The sequence below is a fragment of the Bos indicus x Bos taurus genome, chromosome 6, assembly GCF_003369695.1.
Source record: "Bos indicus x Bos taurus breed Angus x Brahman F1 hybrid chromosome 6, Bos_hybrid_MaternalHap_v2.0, whole genome shotgun sequence".
In the NCBI taxonomy this organism is placed as follows: Eukaryota; Metazoa; Chordata; class Mammalia; order Artiodactyla; family Bovidae; genus Bos; species Bos indicus x Bos taurus.
Genome location: NC_040081.1, coordinates 22939028 through 22954348, shown reverse-complemented (window position 1 = coordinate 22954348; position 15321 = coordinate 22939028). Strand labels below are relative to the sequence as shown.

Below are 15321 nucleotides of genomic sequence, written 5' to 3'. Positions count from 1 at the left end.
GGGAAGAAGACTGGGAAGTTTCACCACTCGGAATGCACTATTGAACTTGTTCTCCCCGTGTTCAGTCCAATGCCTGAAACTCCTTTCGCCCACTGTGCCTTGTGTGCCATGGTCCTTCTATTCACTTTCTCCAAGAACAAACTGTTCATCATAGATGATTGCCTTATTTCACTGAAGAATGAATTAGAAGCAATGCCTGCTTTAGACTGCCAACCAAGCTCCATGTTCTGTAAGAGCATAGGGATGGTTCTCCTTCTCCTTCATAGGTTTATTAATTACATAAAGTTTTATTAAGAACCACATGATAAATTCTTTCTGTGTATTAATAATTCAAATCCCCTACATAACCATGGTACAATTTGTCTTTTATACAGACACACAGGAACTTTAAAGAATCTTAGAAATCTTGAGTTTCTAAGAAATTTAAAGGCTATTTATCTCACCTACTCATCCCAAGTCCAACTCCTGTCGGTATTTACAGGAAATCTTTCATTCAATTACACAATCAAATTTGTTCTCACAGCATTTGTGTTATATGCAGACAGGGATCACTGTTAGGTGATTTATTTTGTTTTTGTTTTGTGCTTAAGTAATGGCATCCCACTCTAGTACTCTTGCCTGGGAAATCCCATGGATGGAGGAGCCTGGTAGGCTGCAGTCCATGGGGTCGCTAAGAGTCGGACACAACTGAGCAACTTCACTTTCACTTTTCACTTTCCTGCACTGGAGAAGGAAATGGCAACCCACTCCAGTATGCTTGCCTGGAGAATCCCAGGGACAGGAGCCTGGTGGGCCGCTGTCTATGGGGTCGCACAGAGTCGGACACGACTGACGTGACTTAGCAGCAGCATGATTATTTTCCCTATATTTCAAACCAGTAGCAAAAACTGAACTATAAATGAGGTCATAAAAGTCTCTTTCCATTATTTCTTCCTTTTCTCTTTTACTGGGATATCCTTGCTGGCCTCTTCCTTTTATGCTATTGATTGTTGATCATATTGTTCTCACATTAGGAAAACATTACCTCATCAGCCAGTTCTTTTTTGATGTTCTTTGCATTTCATGGGATAAATGTCTTTCATCATGGCTTCCTTTTTTCTTTCCTAGCTCAGGCAACTCTATTAAATAGAATATCCACCATTTCCCAGAAAGCCATCCATTCAATGTGAAGAATATTAGTTTGCTCTAGTTCTTGCCAGAGCACAGAAGCAATAGCAGAATGTTGGCACATCTGGGGTATGTTAACGTAGCCAAAAGAGAAGGGTGTGGAGTGGGGGATGGAAGAAGAATGCAGATGCCCAACTTACTGTTTCAAAAACTCAAGAAAGTAATAGCAAAGTGACTAGGCAAATAAACCAGAGAGATACAGGAAAATCATGTTGGCTTTTGTGGGATAATAGAATGTGTGTGTGTGTGTGTGTGTGTGTGTGTTTAGTTGCCTAGTCATGTCTGACTGACTCTTTGCCCAGGAATTGAACTCACATCCCCTGCATCTCCTGCATTGCAGGCAGATTCTTTACCACCAAGCCACTGGGGAAGCCCCATCCAAGTGATTAGAAGCTTGAAATTTTTACTCTCTAGAGAAGGGAGAAGGACTGAAAGTGGATTAAAGATCAATCATGACTGTGTGGGGAAGCCTCCATAAAGTGCTTATATTATGGGTTTTCAGGAGCTTCCAGGTTGACAAACACATAGTAAGGGAGGCGTGCCCCCAGATGCTATGGGGACAGATTCTTTTGTGCCAGAGACTCCCAGACTTTGCCCTATATATCTCTTTATCTGGCTGTTCATCTTTATCCTTTATCATATTCTTCAATAAACTGGGAAATAAGTGTTTCCTTGAGTTCTGTGAGCTACTCCGGCATTTTAATAGAACCCGAGGGAGGTTGTAAGAACCTCCAATCTGTAATCAAATCAGACAGAAGTTGTAGGAAACCTTGGGACTGGCACCTGCAGTAGAATGGAAGCAGGTTTATGGGACTGAGCTCTTAATCCGTTGATCTGACACAATGTCCAGATAGATACTCTCAGAGTTGAATTAGAATGATGGAAATTGTGGTATATTCATACAGTGTTGTAGGACTTGGTGGGGGGAAAAGCCCACACATTTGGTGACCTGAAGTGTCTGAAATGAAGGGTGAGAGTGGTGTGAGATGGAGGAGACACACAGAAAAGAAAAGCCCAGGAGGAAAGTTGGGTTTTCCCAATACTGCTTTGAAGGTAGGATTCAGATTCAGCTGATATTACCTAAGCAAAAAACTTCATATACTTGAGATTCAAATTCCTCATTGTAAGTTGGGAACAGAAACACTATGTACCTTAAGGATTGTTTGGGCTTCCCAGCTGTCTCAAGTGGTAAAGAAGCCACCTGCCAATGCAGAGATGCAAGAGACATGGGCTCGATCTGTGGATCAGGAAGATCCCCTGGAGGAGGGCTTGGAAACCTACTCTAGTAATTTTGCCTGGAGAGTCCCATGGACAGAGGAGCCTGACAGACCTGGGTCACAAAGAGTCGGACACAACTTAAGTGACGGAGCACACAAGCAAGTACAAATAAATGACAAAAGGGACAAGAACCACATCAATGTGGGTAGAACAGGAGGCCTCACTAGCACTACAGAGGATGATCAGAAGAATATGTCAATTTACTAATTTCTAAATTTCCCATTTTAAACTAAGTATTCTAAGTACTCCTAGTTTGAAGAGGGGAGCCCATACATAATTGGACAAACTTCTAGAATATTCACTTACAGCTAAGCATTCTAATTTCTTTCATGCAGCATGACATATCAGACAGAACATCTATTTCTACCATCACCACTGTCCCCTGTCCACAGAAATGTAGCTTATTAATACAAAATTGAATCCATGGTTTGTTTTATCAAGAGATATGTTCCTGGGTTTTTAAAATTCTATTCTTATTATACTAAACCTAATTTTATGTTAACAACCAAAAAAGAATAACTCATTTTTCTTAATGAAAAGTTTTTGAAGTCTGCCTGCTTCTAAATACCATATTCTCTCCATCTTTTGCTCCCTATAACATTGAAAAGGATCAGATTCATCAAGCTTAAAGAATAGAGAGGAATTGACAAGGATTTACAATCCTGAGTGAAAGAATTCTTGATTTAAGGCTAATCAAGGAAACAAAGTGAGAACTTTTCATAGTATAGATAGATTGATAATAAAACTATATCCATAAATCATGCATAGAGATAACTGCCTATTGTGGAAAATTTTTCAACGTCAATGAAAAATTTCCCATTTTCCCCTCACACAATTAATAAAACCAAGATCATTCTTCAGAGTCTATGTTGCTGATTTGGGGTAGAATATAATTTCCCTTTCAATTCTCAATTGCTACTGAGTTACCCTTGGCATTTTACAGTGCAACAAAGTTGTATATGACCTTTTTGAGAGCTACTCAGCTACTGGGACCCTAAAATGTCAAGTACAACTCAGTTGCTCAGAAATTTTCCACTTGCAATTCACTTGTACTTGAAATTGATCACGTCCAATGCAATTGAAATGCAAGCAGAGAAGAAGAAGAAGAAAAAAAAAGCCTTGTAGAATCACTTAGGAAAATTAATCTATATCATTGTAAATGTGACAGAATGGAATGGCTTCTATCTCATTGTTGTTATTCAGTCACTAAGTTATGTCCTGCTGTTTGAACCCCATGGACTGCAGCACACCAAGCTTTCCTATCCTTCACCAACTCGGAGCTTGCTCAAACTCCTGTCCATTGAGTCCATGATGCCATCCAACCATCTCATCCCCTGCCACCCTCCTCTCCTCCTGCCCTCAATTTTTCCTGGCATAAGAGTCTTTTCCAGTGAGTTGGTTCTTTGAATCAGGTGGCCAAAGTATCAGGAGCTTTGATACTTTGATACAAATCAGGAGCTTCAGCTTTAGCATTATTATCTATCCTCATTAGTGAAGACATATGGGCACATCTATTAAAGTAAGCCTTAGATCAAGTGCCTTGCATTCTATTCTCTAGCCCAGTGACTTTGTCCAAAGCATTATCTTCAGGACTTAGTATATCACAGGTGTTCTCAAGATAGAAGGACATATGTATCATCTGTTTGTAAGATATGGATTAGGGTACTGGTGCAGCTCTGCAAAGGAACAGTTCAAGTTGTGCTTACACTGGGAATTCTGGTCTTTACCCCTTAAAGTACAATACTCTGTGTGCCTGATGAATCACTTTAGTCATGTCCGACTCTTTGCGCCCCTATGGACTATAGCCTGACAGGCTCCTCTGTCCATGGGATTCTCCAGGCAAGAATACTGGAGTGGGTTGCCATGCCCTCCCCCAGGGCATCTTCCCAACCCAGGGATCAAATCTGTGTCTCTTTACACTAGAATCTCTGCTAAATTTGTATTTTAATAAGAAGCCTGATTGACCTAGAGTAGTAGTTCTTAACTGGTGGTGATTTGACTTCCAGGAGACATTTGGAGACATTTGGCAATATTTAGAGACATTTTTGATTGTCATGGCTAAGACATAGATGTTACTATCATATATGCCAGGCCACAAAATGTGTCTCAACAAATTTAAGAGGATAGAAATTATATCAAGCATTTTTTCCAACCACAATGGTATGAAAATAGAAGTCAATTACAGGGGAGAAATGGGAAAAACACAAACATATGGAGACTAAGCAACATGCTACTAAAAAAACAACGGGTTAATGAAGAAATCAAAGAGGAAGTCAGAAAATAAAATGCAATGAAAATAAATACACAACTTTCCAAAATCTATGGGACGCAGCAAATGCAGTTCTAAGAGGGAAGTTTATAGCAATACAGATCCACCATAAGAAACAAGAAAATCTCAAATAACCCTGTCCTTTTGAAATTTTCAATCTACATTTTTGTGGTTTGAATCTTATTGGCAGAAATAGTATTTAATGTTTATTCAGAGTGAGAGTGACCCAGTCTTACTGGTCACTTATTAGTGTAGTGAAGTCGCTCAGGCGTGTCCGACTCTTTGAGACCCCATGGACTGTAGCCCACCAGGCTCCTTGGCCCATGGGATTTTCCAGGCATGAATACTGGAGTGGATTGCCATTTCCTTCTCCAGGGGATCTTCTCGACCCAGGGATCGAATCCAGGTCTCTCGCTTTGTAGGCAGACGCTTTACCATCTGAGCTACCAGGGAAGCCCCAGTTACTTATTAGGACAGCAATATTTCCTGATAGAAAGTAAAAAAACAAACAAAAAAGAAGCCAGAGAACTGAAAGGTAAACTCATCACAGCTTCTAGAGGATAGCAGTGACTTCCTAACAACCCAAACCACTTCTCTTTGCTTTTCATTTTTTTCTTTTGGCCTTGCAACTTGTGGGATCTTAGTTCCTCAACCAGGGATAGAATCAATGTCCCTAACCGCTGGACCACGAGAGAAGTCCCCAAACCACTTCCCTTTGAAACAAAAGAAAAATTACTAGGGACATCACTAATGTCTACACTAATATCCTTTTTTATTGAATACAGATGTTCAAAAAGTAAAGTCAAACAGTGAGTCCACATGAAATCCTATGGGAAGAAATTAGCCCCTAGTTCAGTGCTCTGTAAGCAGTAGGTATTCAATAAATGTTGTCTGCCTGGTTCAAAAGGAAGACAGACCTGCCTGCCCAGTAGTGGAGTGAGACTTCGCTAAACACTCATTATAATGGACTCAAGCTCTAATGACACAGAATTCCATAAACCAACTGCTGTCATTCTCTGAATGTCCCAACTTCCTTAATAAGAAACATTTCAAGAACAGAAATATTCTTATTTGCATCAAAAAGGATAAATATGCAAATCAAAGCAGTTTGTATTCTACTTAAATAAAAATTAAGTTCCTTAGAAGTAGAAAAGGTAATTTATAGTGAGATTTCCTGGTTTGGGAGAAGATTTTGGTGGGAACACATCGATCAGACTTAAAAGTTTCCATTACAAACTGGAAAGAAAATTAATGTTTTCTCCTTAAGAAACCAAAGCATTCATTGATATTTCCACTGAATTAGAATTTCTGTACTATTTTCCTTTATGCAGATATGTACTTTCCAACTTCCCATCACCACCAGTCTCCCAAGTATGCTGTAACCACCTGACTTCACATGTGCTGGCTGACCATTTGTAGATCCTCACCATCCTCCTCTCCCCCCAGAATCCCACAACTCCTGGCTCTATGTCTGCCAGTCAGTAAACTGCTTTCAGATGAAAGGCCTTCATATCACGTAGCTGATGTGACTATTTCTGTTTGTGACCATGCCACCCCTCACAACCTATTCAAATGTGGTGACCTGCGTTCGATAAATTTGTTGAAATTGGCAACCCACGACTATTGCTAACAGAATGAAATGGTGCTTTTAAGCTGACTGGAGTGCTCAGTCTATCTTGATCCATTTGCAAAGAGGCTGCATCTCTTCCCTGAGCTTCGATTTGATTAGTGAGCATGACTACTTACAGGGTTAGAACGTTCTGTTCCCTGCCTTTGCTGGCTAGACAGGAGCTGTTTACATTGCTTGACTTTACCTCACTCTGCCTTTTTGTCATTAGCATGCTCAGGGTACAGATTGGGGAACAAGGCAGGCAGAGTAGGGCTGTGGAGGTTGCATTATGGCCCCTGCCCTTCCTGCCTGTTTTTCATCTCTGTCCTCTCATCAGTAGGCACTAATGACACGTTTGACTCTTGCTTAAAATAAGACACCAAAAATGGAGGACAGAATGAAAACTGACCGCGTCTTGTTTACCTTTGCATCCTTAGGACCTAGCACAGCACTTAGCTACATGGTTACCAATCTAATGAAGTTGGCTGAGCGATTAATAAATGCTACTATACTATGGACCTGAAGCAAAATACCGATCTGTATATTTCATTTTATATCAAATCCCTGGTTTCAGGAACTATCAACAGTGATAGGTATACAGCTCCAAACAACATTTCATGTCACACTTCTAATGGGCATGAAACATCAAGGGCTTTGTGGTTTATAATTCATTTCTTTATGAATGCACTTGGCTATTGCACAGACTTTCCATTACCTTAGCCACTTATAAAATAATTCCAAATAAGCTTTATCAGATTTTCAAAGAAGGGCAGCCCTGGAAGAATCTGTTTGCTTGAAATAGGCCACTAATGAGGTTGACATGAAGAATGTTCCTGCAGAAGCAACCTGCAAAGACAAATAGTGCAAGTGAATTCGTTATATTTCACTTTCTCCTCCTCCTCTGCTCTTCTGATAGTTCTGCTTTGCTTAACATTTTGAATATTTAATACTATGCAAATTTTTCCCATTCAGTATCATTTCTATTCTAGAGAAAATTTTATAGAAGTCATTCTACCAACATTTAAAATAAATGGGTTGGTATTTGGGGCATTTGCATTGTTTGAGATTATTTTGAGCCTCAAAAATTGTTTTTCTTCCTTTATGGACTTTTTTAATGTTTAAAGGTAGTGAAAGGTACTAATAATGCATTCATTATTCTTTCTTCTTAAATTCCAATTTTAGGTAGGAAGAGAAAAACAAGGTTTCACTCGGTCAGAGAATCATCAAAATTGACGTTATGTCATAATTGCCTTGACAGCATCATTTGAACGTTGATGCAATAAAATACTGTCAAGAATAATATTCTCCAAGATCTTAAACACATGGGAACAGGACCACCCCCATATATTACAAAAACTAACATTAGTCTGTGACTTAACTTTCTATTGTTTCTGTTCGTCTAAACCTCCACTAAAAAGAATTGCTTCCTCAAAACCATGCATTTTATTTAAATTCATGTGCACTTAAGAATTTATCCAGGAGCTGTTTGGCCTGGGCGGGCTTGGGAAAAAAGAATTGGTAGCATTTTAGCATGTCAGAACTAAGTAAGACCCTAGAGATCATCTCATCTTAGCCTTAACTTCATTGGCAAAGGAAATAAAGGCCTGAGGGAAAAAGTCATTTTCCCATGTCATGCATGTTGTTAATATTAAGATAAAACTACACTCCTTCCACTGTCCCAAGTTGATTACCATTCTGGTATTTAGATTTTTTTCAGTTACTATATGTTTAGAACAGACTCTCATCTTACCACAAATCCTATTGTACAAAAATAATACTTTCAAATCTAAACCTGAGTGATCCATACTCAATGTTTGGTTCTCCCTATAACATGGGTTTTCTAGTTGTCTCCTATAAACTTTATGCATTTTATGATTAAAATGCATAAAGCTTTCTAGGACCAAGATTTTGCTGGCAGACACAATTTAAATGTTTCAGCTAATGTTTACTGTAAAAAGAAACATTAACAAATTCGGAATTTATATCTTTTCTTAAGGCTAATAGATGGGCTTCCCTGGTGGCTCAGATGGTAAAGCGTCTGCCTGCAGTGCGGGAGACCCGGGTTCGATCCCTGGGTTGGGAAGATCTCCTGGAGAAGGAAACAGCAACCCACTCCAGTACTCTTACCTGGAAAATTCCATGGACTGAGGAGCCTGGTAGGCTACAGTCCATGGGGTTGCAAAGAGTCGGACACGACTGAGCCACTTCACTTTCTTTCAAGGCTAATAGAGCATGTGTCCTTGGTATGCATGTTTGTACTGGGCATCCTTTGGGTGGGTTGGCTCTTTCTTCAGGAAACAAGTTAATATAAGTATCTTCCCAAGATAAACTCATATTCAAAAACACCTCCTAACTTTCATAGCAATGAGAAATGGTGTGTTTGGAAATATGTTAATTGCTAATTGAGCTTTGTAAGGAAATGAGGTTTGTCTCTAGGTGGAAGGAGGGAAACAGTTGTAGTGGATGGAGCCAGAAATGAGTTAGGAGGGAATTTTAAGGCAGATTAGACAGATAGAGGGGCTTCGCAGCGGCTCAGTGGTAAAGAATCCGCCTGCCAACATAGATGTGGATTCATTCAATCCCTGAATCGGGAAGATCTCCTGGAGAAGGGAACGGCTACACGTTCCAATAGTCTTGCCTGGAAAATCCCATGGACAGAGGAGCCTAGCAGGCTACAGTCCATGGGGTCACAGACAGTCAAACACAACTTAGCAACTAATCAACAACAATACCATGGAGCATGATTTAGTGCCTATCCTTCTCTTAAAGAGTTCTGTGATCAGCACTTTCATCATCATCCTACTCAGAGCATCCTATCCCCCACCCCAATCCTACATCCCATTTCACGATGTTATGGCTAAAATAGCTGCTTAAATATCAACATTAAATACACTGCTGTAACTTCTCAATCTAGAAACTGAGACTGTTTACCTGTTTAACATTTCCTATATTTCACAAAGTCTGGATATTTATTGTCAGCAAAATGTATTTCAACAAAATATAAGGTGATTTTTAACAAATTAATGCCAAAAGCTGGAAAAAGTAATTCTATTTACCAGTACTCTATCATAGCTTCACAATTTATCAGAGTTCTTAAAGCTTATCAGTAAATGTGCATTTTATTGGACAAATTTGTTTTCTGACTTTATCTTTGGATTCAGATGTTTATTCATTTTAATGATTCCATATTACACCGTTTTTTTGTCTGAGACAGTCTCAGTTTCTGTCTTAACAATATTGGTGAAAAAACCCAGAGTGTCTGCATGTTATTAAAATTTCAAAAGTGTTTTATGTTTTCAAGACTTTTAGAACTGGCCAATGAAAAAAATCAAGTACCGCTCATAAAAATACTTTTATTATCCTAAAATATATTCATATACCATATATCCACCAGTATATTTTATTTGAGAAAAAAATGTAAGCCACAATCCCAGAACTTGCCAGTATGTTATATTTAGCATGTTTTCCAAATACTGACTTGAAGCAGAAAATTGATTTTCAACCAAAAATGTTATTTCATGTGTGTAATTTCTCTTAAACACATCATACACTTAAAGTATATTTGCTTCTCCTATTTGAAGGAAGACAGTAGAGCAGGGTTGGAGAAGGCAATAGCACCCCACTCCAGTACTCTTGCCTGGAAAATACCATGGATGGAGGAGCCTGGTGGGCTGCAGTCCATGGGGTTGCTAGGAGTCGGACACAACTGAGTGACTTCACTTTCACTTTTCACTTTCATGCATTAGAGAAGGAAATGGTAACCCACTCCAGTGTTCTTGCCTGGAGAATCCCAGGGACAGGGGAGCCTGGTGGGCTGTCGTCTATGGGGTCGCACAGAGTTGGACACGACTGAAGCGACTTAGCAGCAGCAGCAGTAGAGCAGGGTACCCTTTCTATTGACAACAGCTTGCAAAGTATAAATGCATAATAAATAACAGTTGATTTGATATGGTTTAGGGAATGTTCTTGGGGCTTCCCAGGTGGCACTAGTGGTAAAGAACCCACCTGCCAATGTATGAGACATAGGAAATGTGGGTTCAGTCCCCGGGTCAGGAAGATCCCCTGGAGGACTCAGGCATTCTTGCCTGGAGAATCCTCATGGACAGAGCAGCCTGGTGGGCTACGGTCCATAGGGTCGCAAAGAATCAGACACGACTGAAGTGACTTAGCATGCACACACAAAGGGAACTTCCTTAAATTTCATAAAGTGCTATCTGAATTCATCACAGATATGACCTTGATATTAGATCAGTTTAAAGAATAAAATCAAAGAAGCCAAAATACTGCTGGGATGCAGCTCCCAGGCAGAGTGGTCAAGCACCATCCATCCAGTTGGAACACTCCCACTCCTGTGTGCCTCCGTCGGGTTACCCCAGGGACTCCCATGCAGCTGTTCAGGGGAGCAGAGACAAGTATGTGGGAAATGCCCTAAGGTTCTTTCTTTTTTTGGCCACACCACGTGGCATGTGGGATCTTAGTTCCCAGACTAGGGACTGAAGTGGTTAAGTGAAGTCTTAACCACTGGACCGCAGGAAAGTCCAACCCTGCCGCTGCTGCTGCTAAGTCGCTTCAGTCGTGTCCGACTCTGTGCGACCCCATAGACGGCACCCCACCAGGCTCCCCCGTCCCTGGGATTCTCCAGGCAATAACGCTGGAGTGGGTTGCCATTTCCTTCTCCAATGCATGAAAGTGAAAAGTGAAAGTGAAGTTGCTCAGTCGTGTCCGACTCTTAGCGACCCCATGGACTGCAGCCCACCAGGCTCCTCTGTCCGTGGGACTTTCCAGGCAAGAGTACTGGAGTGGGGTGCCATTGCCTTCTCCGAGTCCAACCCTAAGGTTCTTTTTAATCCTCTCTCTAGGGCTCCTTCTTTGCTGTTTTTCTTTTGACAGAACATACTTATTTTACAGTTTCTTTCAGAGTGTTTCATTACATTTAGTTCTTGATATGCTGTTTTGCTGACTTTGTCTCACTGTGGTTTGTTTCCTTGTGTGATTTCTAATTCTTTTTCTTTATTGGAGAATAATTGACCTGCAGTGTTCTGTAAGTTACAGATGTACAATATAGTGATTCACAGTTTTTAAAGATTAGACCCCATTGATAGGTAATAAAATATCAGTTATATTCCCTGAACAGTATGTCCTCAGTTATGGATTATGGAAGATGAGAGGCAGCAGTGCTGTGAAGAACCACGCAATAGACTGAAGTGCAAGCCTTGAGAGTCCAACTCACATCTCCACCAGCAACAGTTCTGGGATCGTTTCGATATTATGTAGCCCTTTTAAATGTTAGTTATTTCCATCTTCCTCATCTGTAAACATATGACATTGGATCAGTCCTCCAAGGCCTCTTGCAGTTCCCAAACTCTGTAGTTTAGCCTACGCATTAAAAATAAATGGAACTCTGGGATGTTCAGTTTCTAGAATCAAGCTCTAAAGGCTATAGACTTTTCCATTAACAAATGCCAGAAGGTATACAGAACTTTGTGGGTACTCAATAAATATTAAACAATCAATCTTATCTTTCATCTGCAAAATGGGGTGAGTAATGCTGACTTGTCTCACAGAATTCTGTGTGAGAAATAATAAATGAGAACAAAGCACTTTTCAGATAATGAAGTAATTCGAATAAGCTGCTTTAATAGGTCTGAGGTCTAGCTAGATGATGCAAGAATAAAGTGTCTTTTTTATTATTACATCTGTGAAATACAGCAGTCTTTTCATCTGTTTAAGAAGAAACAGTCTATTATCCTTGCTTATCACCAAAAAGTCAGCATGAGTAATTTCTATACAAATGGAATTTTTCATGTGATTTTACCATTAATCACTTTTAACAAAATGCAGCTTTTATCTTTACCTGATATCAAAATGGAATCATATCTTGATTTAAACAGTTTAATGAGGCGTTCCATCAGTATTATACTACTCTGAGCAAAGAAGAGGCTTTTTGAAATGACTGATAAGCTGCACAAATGAGAAGATTGTAAATCTAATAATCCTCCTACTAAAAAAATAATACAATTCAGGAATTGTTACTAAGGAAAATGAAGTATTGCATTCTAGTTTCCTAGAGTCTTCTACAGGATGTTCTTTTTAATGTTTCTGTTCAATAAATATGTGTTCTGTTTTTTACAGTGTTTCAACAAAAAGCTGCCAGAAGACAATCTGATGGTGACAAGTTGCACGGTCCTAAGAAACAAGGTATTGATATGAACTTCAGCTTTTTAAATAATCTTTAAGAGTTAAAGAAGTTTTATGAATACTGACTAAAGTCTCCTGAGATAGAAGTAAACAGCTGTGTACTTGATTAATTTTACTCTTAAGTCACTGTCTTACCCAAAGTAACTTTTCCATAAAAAGATGATGGCAAGATAATTCTTTTAGTTAATAAAAGCAAATTATTTTAATTAACAAAAGGAAAGAAATTAACAAAGGCCTTATGAGGATATTTGTGGTGATGTTGATGATGTTGTTTGTTATCACAGCTCTAGGAGGGTCAAGTAAGACAAATTCTCACAGACCTTGAGAGAGAAGTCTCTAGAACTTAACTTGGTAGGAGGGCCAGATGACTGATTCCCCAGAGGAGACCACCATGGGTTTTCTGTGCTCTGCGTTGAACTCCAGGCAAAGATTGTACCCTTTTCTCACAGTTCTCTTGCCTTAGGCACTGAATCCCACATTTTTTGTTCTTTATGTTCTTCTTTTTTGTTGTTTTGTTTTGTTTTGTTTAATTTTATTTTATTTTTAAACTTTACATAATTGTATTAGTTTTGCCAAATATCAAAATGAATCCGCCACAGGTATACATGTGTTCCCCATCCTGAACCCTCCTCCCTCCTAAATACTTATTTCTAATGCAGAGAAGAAATAAACATTGTAGCTACTGAGGCATCTCACACAGGAGGAATGTTTTCCTCTGGTTCCATAGGAGGTGGCTGCTTCCAGTCTTTTCTGATACACTTGGTTCCTATTGAAAAGAGAGACTCTAGCAGGTGATTTATAATAATATTTTTCTGATAATAAGGCATTGGTTAAGATTCAGAAATGCAGAATATAAAAGGTGGCAGAAATGGAGGTAGTGCTGGATGGCTTGATAATCAAAGAACACGTACTGATGCTTTTAACCTCAACCCACTTCTGAAATAACGTCCCTCCAAAGTCATTCAGTTCAGTCACTCAGTCATGTCTCTTTGTGACCCCATGGAACACAGCACACCAGGCTTCCCTGTCCATCACCAACTCCCAGAGCTTATTCAAACTCGTCCATTGAGTAGGTGATGCCATCCAACCATCTCATCCTCCCTCATCCCCTTCTCCTCTTGCCCTCAGTCTTTCCCAGCATCAGGTTCTTTTCCAGTGAGTCAGTTCTTGGCGTCAGGTGGCCTAAGTATTGGAGCTTCAGCTTCAGCAACAGTCCTTCCAATGAATTTCTGATTTCCTTTAGGATTCCTTTAGGATTGAATGGTTGGATTTCTTTGCAGTCCAAGGGACTCTCAAGAGTCTTCTCCAACACCACAGCTCAAAAGCATCAGCTTTCTTTATAGTCCAACTCTCACATCCATACATGACTACTGGAAAAACCATAGCTTTCGCTAGATGGACCTTTGTTGGTAAAATAATGTCTCTCCTTTTTAATATGCTGTCTAGGTTGGTCATAGCTTTTCTTCCAAGGAGCAAACATCTTTTAATTTCATGGCTGCAGTCACTATCTGCAGTGATTTTGGAGCCCAAGAAAATAAAGTCTGTCACTGTTTCCATGGTTTCCCCATCTATTTGCCATGAAGTGATGGGACCAGATGCCATGATCTTACTTTTCTGAATGTTGAGCTTTAAGCCAACTTTTTCACTCTCCTCTTTCACTTTCATCAAGAGGCTCTTCAGTTCCTCTTTGCTTTCTGCCATAAGGGTGGTGTCATCTGCATATCTGAGGTTATTGATATTTCTCCTGGCAATCTTGATTCCGGCTTGTGCTTCATCCACCCTCGCATTTCTCATGATGTACTCTGCATATAAGTTAAATAAGCAGGGTGACAATATACAGACTTGATGCACTCCTTTCCCAATTTGGAACCAGTCTGTTGTTACATGTCCAGTTCTTACTGTTGCTTCTTGACCTGAGTACAGATTTCTCAGGAGGCAGGTCAGGTGGTCTGGTATTCCCATCTCTTTCAGAATTTTCCACAGTCTGTTGGGATCCACACAGTCAAAGGCTTTGGCATAGTTAATAAAGCAGAAATAGGTGTTTTTCTGGAACTCTCTTGTTTTTTTGATGATCCAACGTATGTTGGCAATTTGATCTCTGGTTCCTCTGCCTTTTCTAAATCCAGCTTGAACATCTGGAATTTCACAGTTCACATACTGTTGAAGCCTGGCTTGGTGGATTTTGAGCATTACTTTACTAGCGTGTGAGATGAGTGCAATTGTGTAATAGTTTGAACATTCTTTGGTATTGCCGTTCTTTGGGATTGGAATGCAAACTGACCTTTTCCATTCCTGTGGCCACTGCTGAGTTTTCCAAATTTGTTGGCATATTGGGTGCAGCACTTTCACAGCATCATCTTTCAGGATTTGAAATAGCTCAAATGGAATTCCATCACCTCTACTAGCTTTGTTTGTAGTGATGCTTCCTAAGGCCCACTTGACTTCACATTCCAGGATGTCTGGCTCTAGGTGAGTGATCACACGGTTGTGGTTATCTGGGTCATGAAGATCTTTTCTGTTCAGTTCTTCTATGTATCCTTGCCATCTCTTCTTAATATTTTCTGCTTCTGTTAGGTCCATACCATTTCTGTCCCTTACTGAGCCCATCTTTGCATGAAATGTTCCCTTGGTATCTCTGATTTTCTTGAAGAGATCTCTTGTCTTTCCCTTTCTATTGTTTTCCTCTATTTCTTTGCATTGATCACTGAGGAAGGCTTTCTTATCTCTCCTTGCTATTCTTTGGAACTCTGCATTCAAATGGGTATATCTTTCCTTTTCTCTTTTGCCTTTAGCTTCTCTT

The 15321-nt window shown here is 39.8% G+C and overlaps 1 protein-coding gene across 3 annotated transcripts in view; it reads left to right on the top strand.

Annotated features, from left to right (window-relative positions):
* The window catches only part of BANK1 (B cell scaffold protein with ankyrin repeats 1), a 320699-nt gene that overhangs the window by 279719 nt on the left and 25659 nt on the right, over positions 1 to 15321 (top strand). For all 3 annotated transcript variants that reach the window (XM_027543971.1, XM_027543970.1, XM_027543969.1), the window contains exon 11: positions 12456 to 12521. In XM_027543971.1, coding sequence (XP_027399772.1) covers positions 12456 to 12521 — 66 coding nt within the window. The remainder of the gene's footprint in view (positions 1 to 12455; positions 12522 to 15321) is intronic.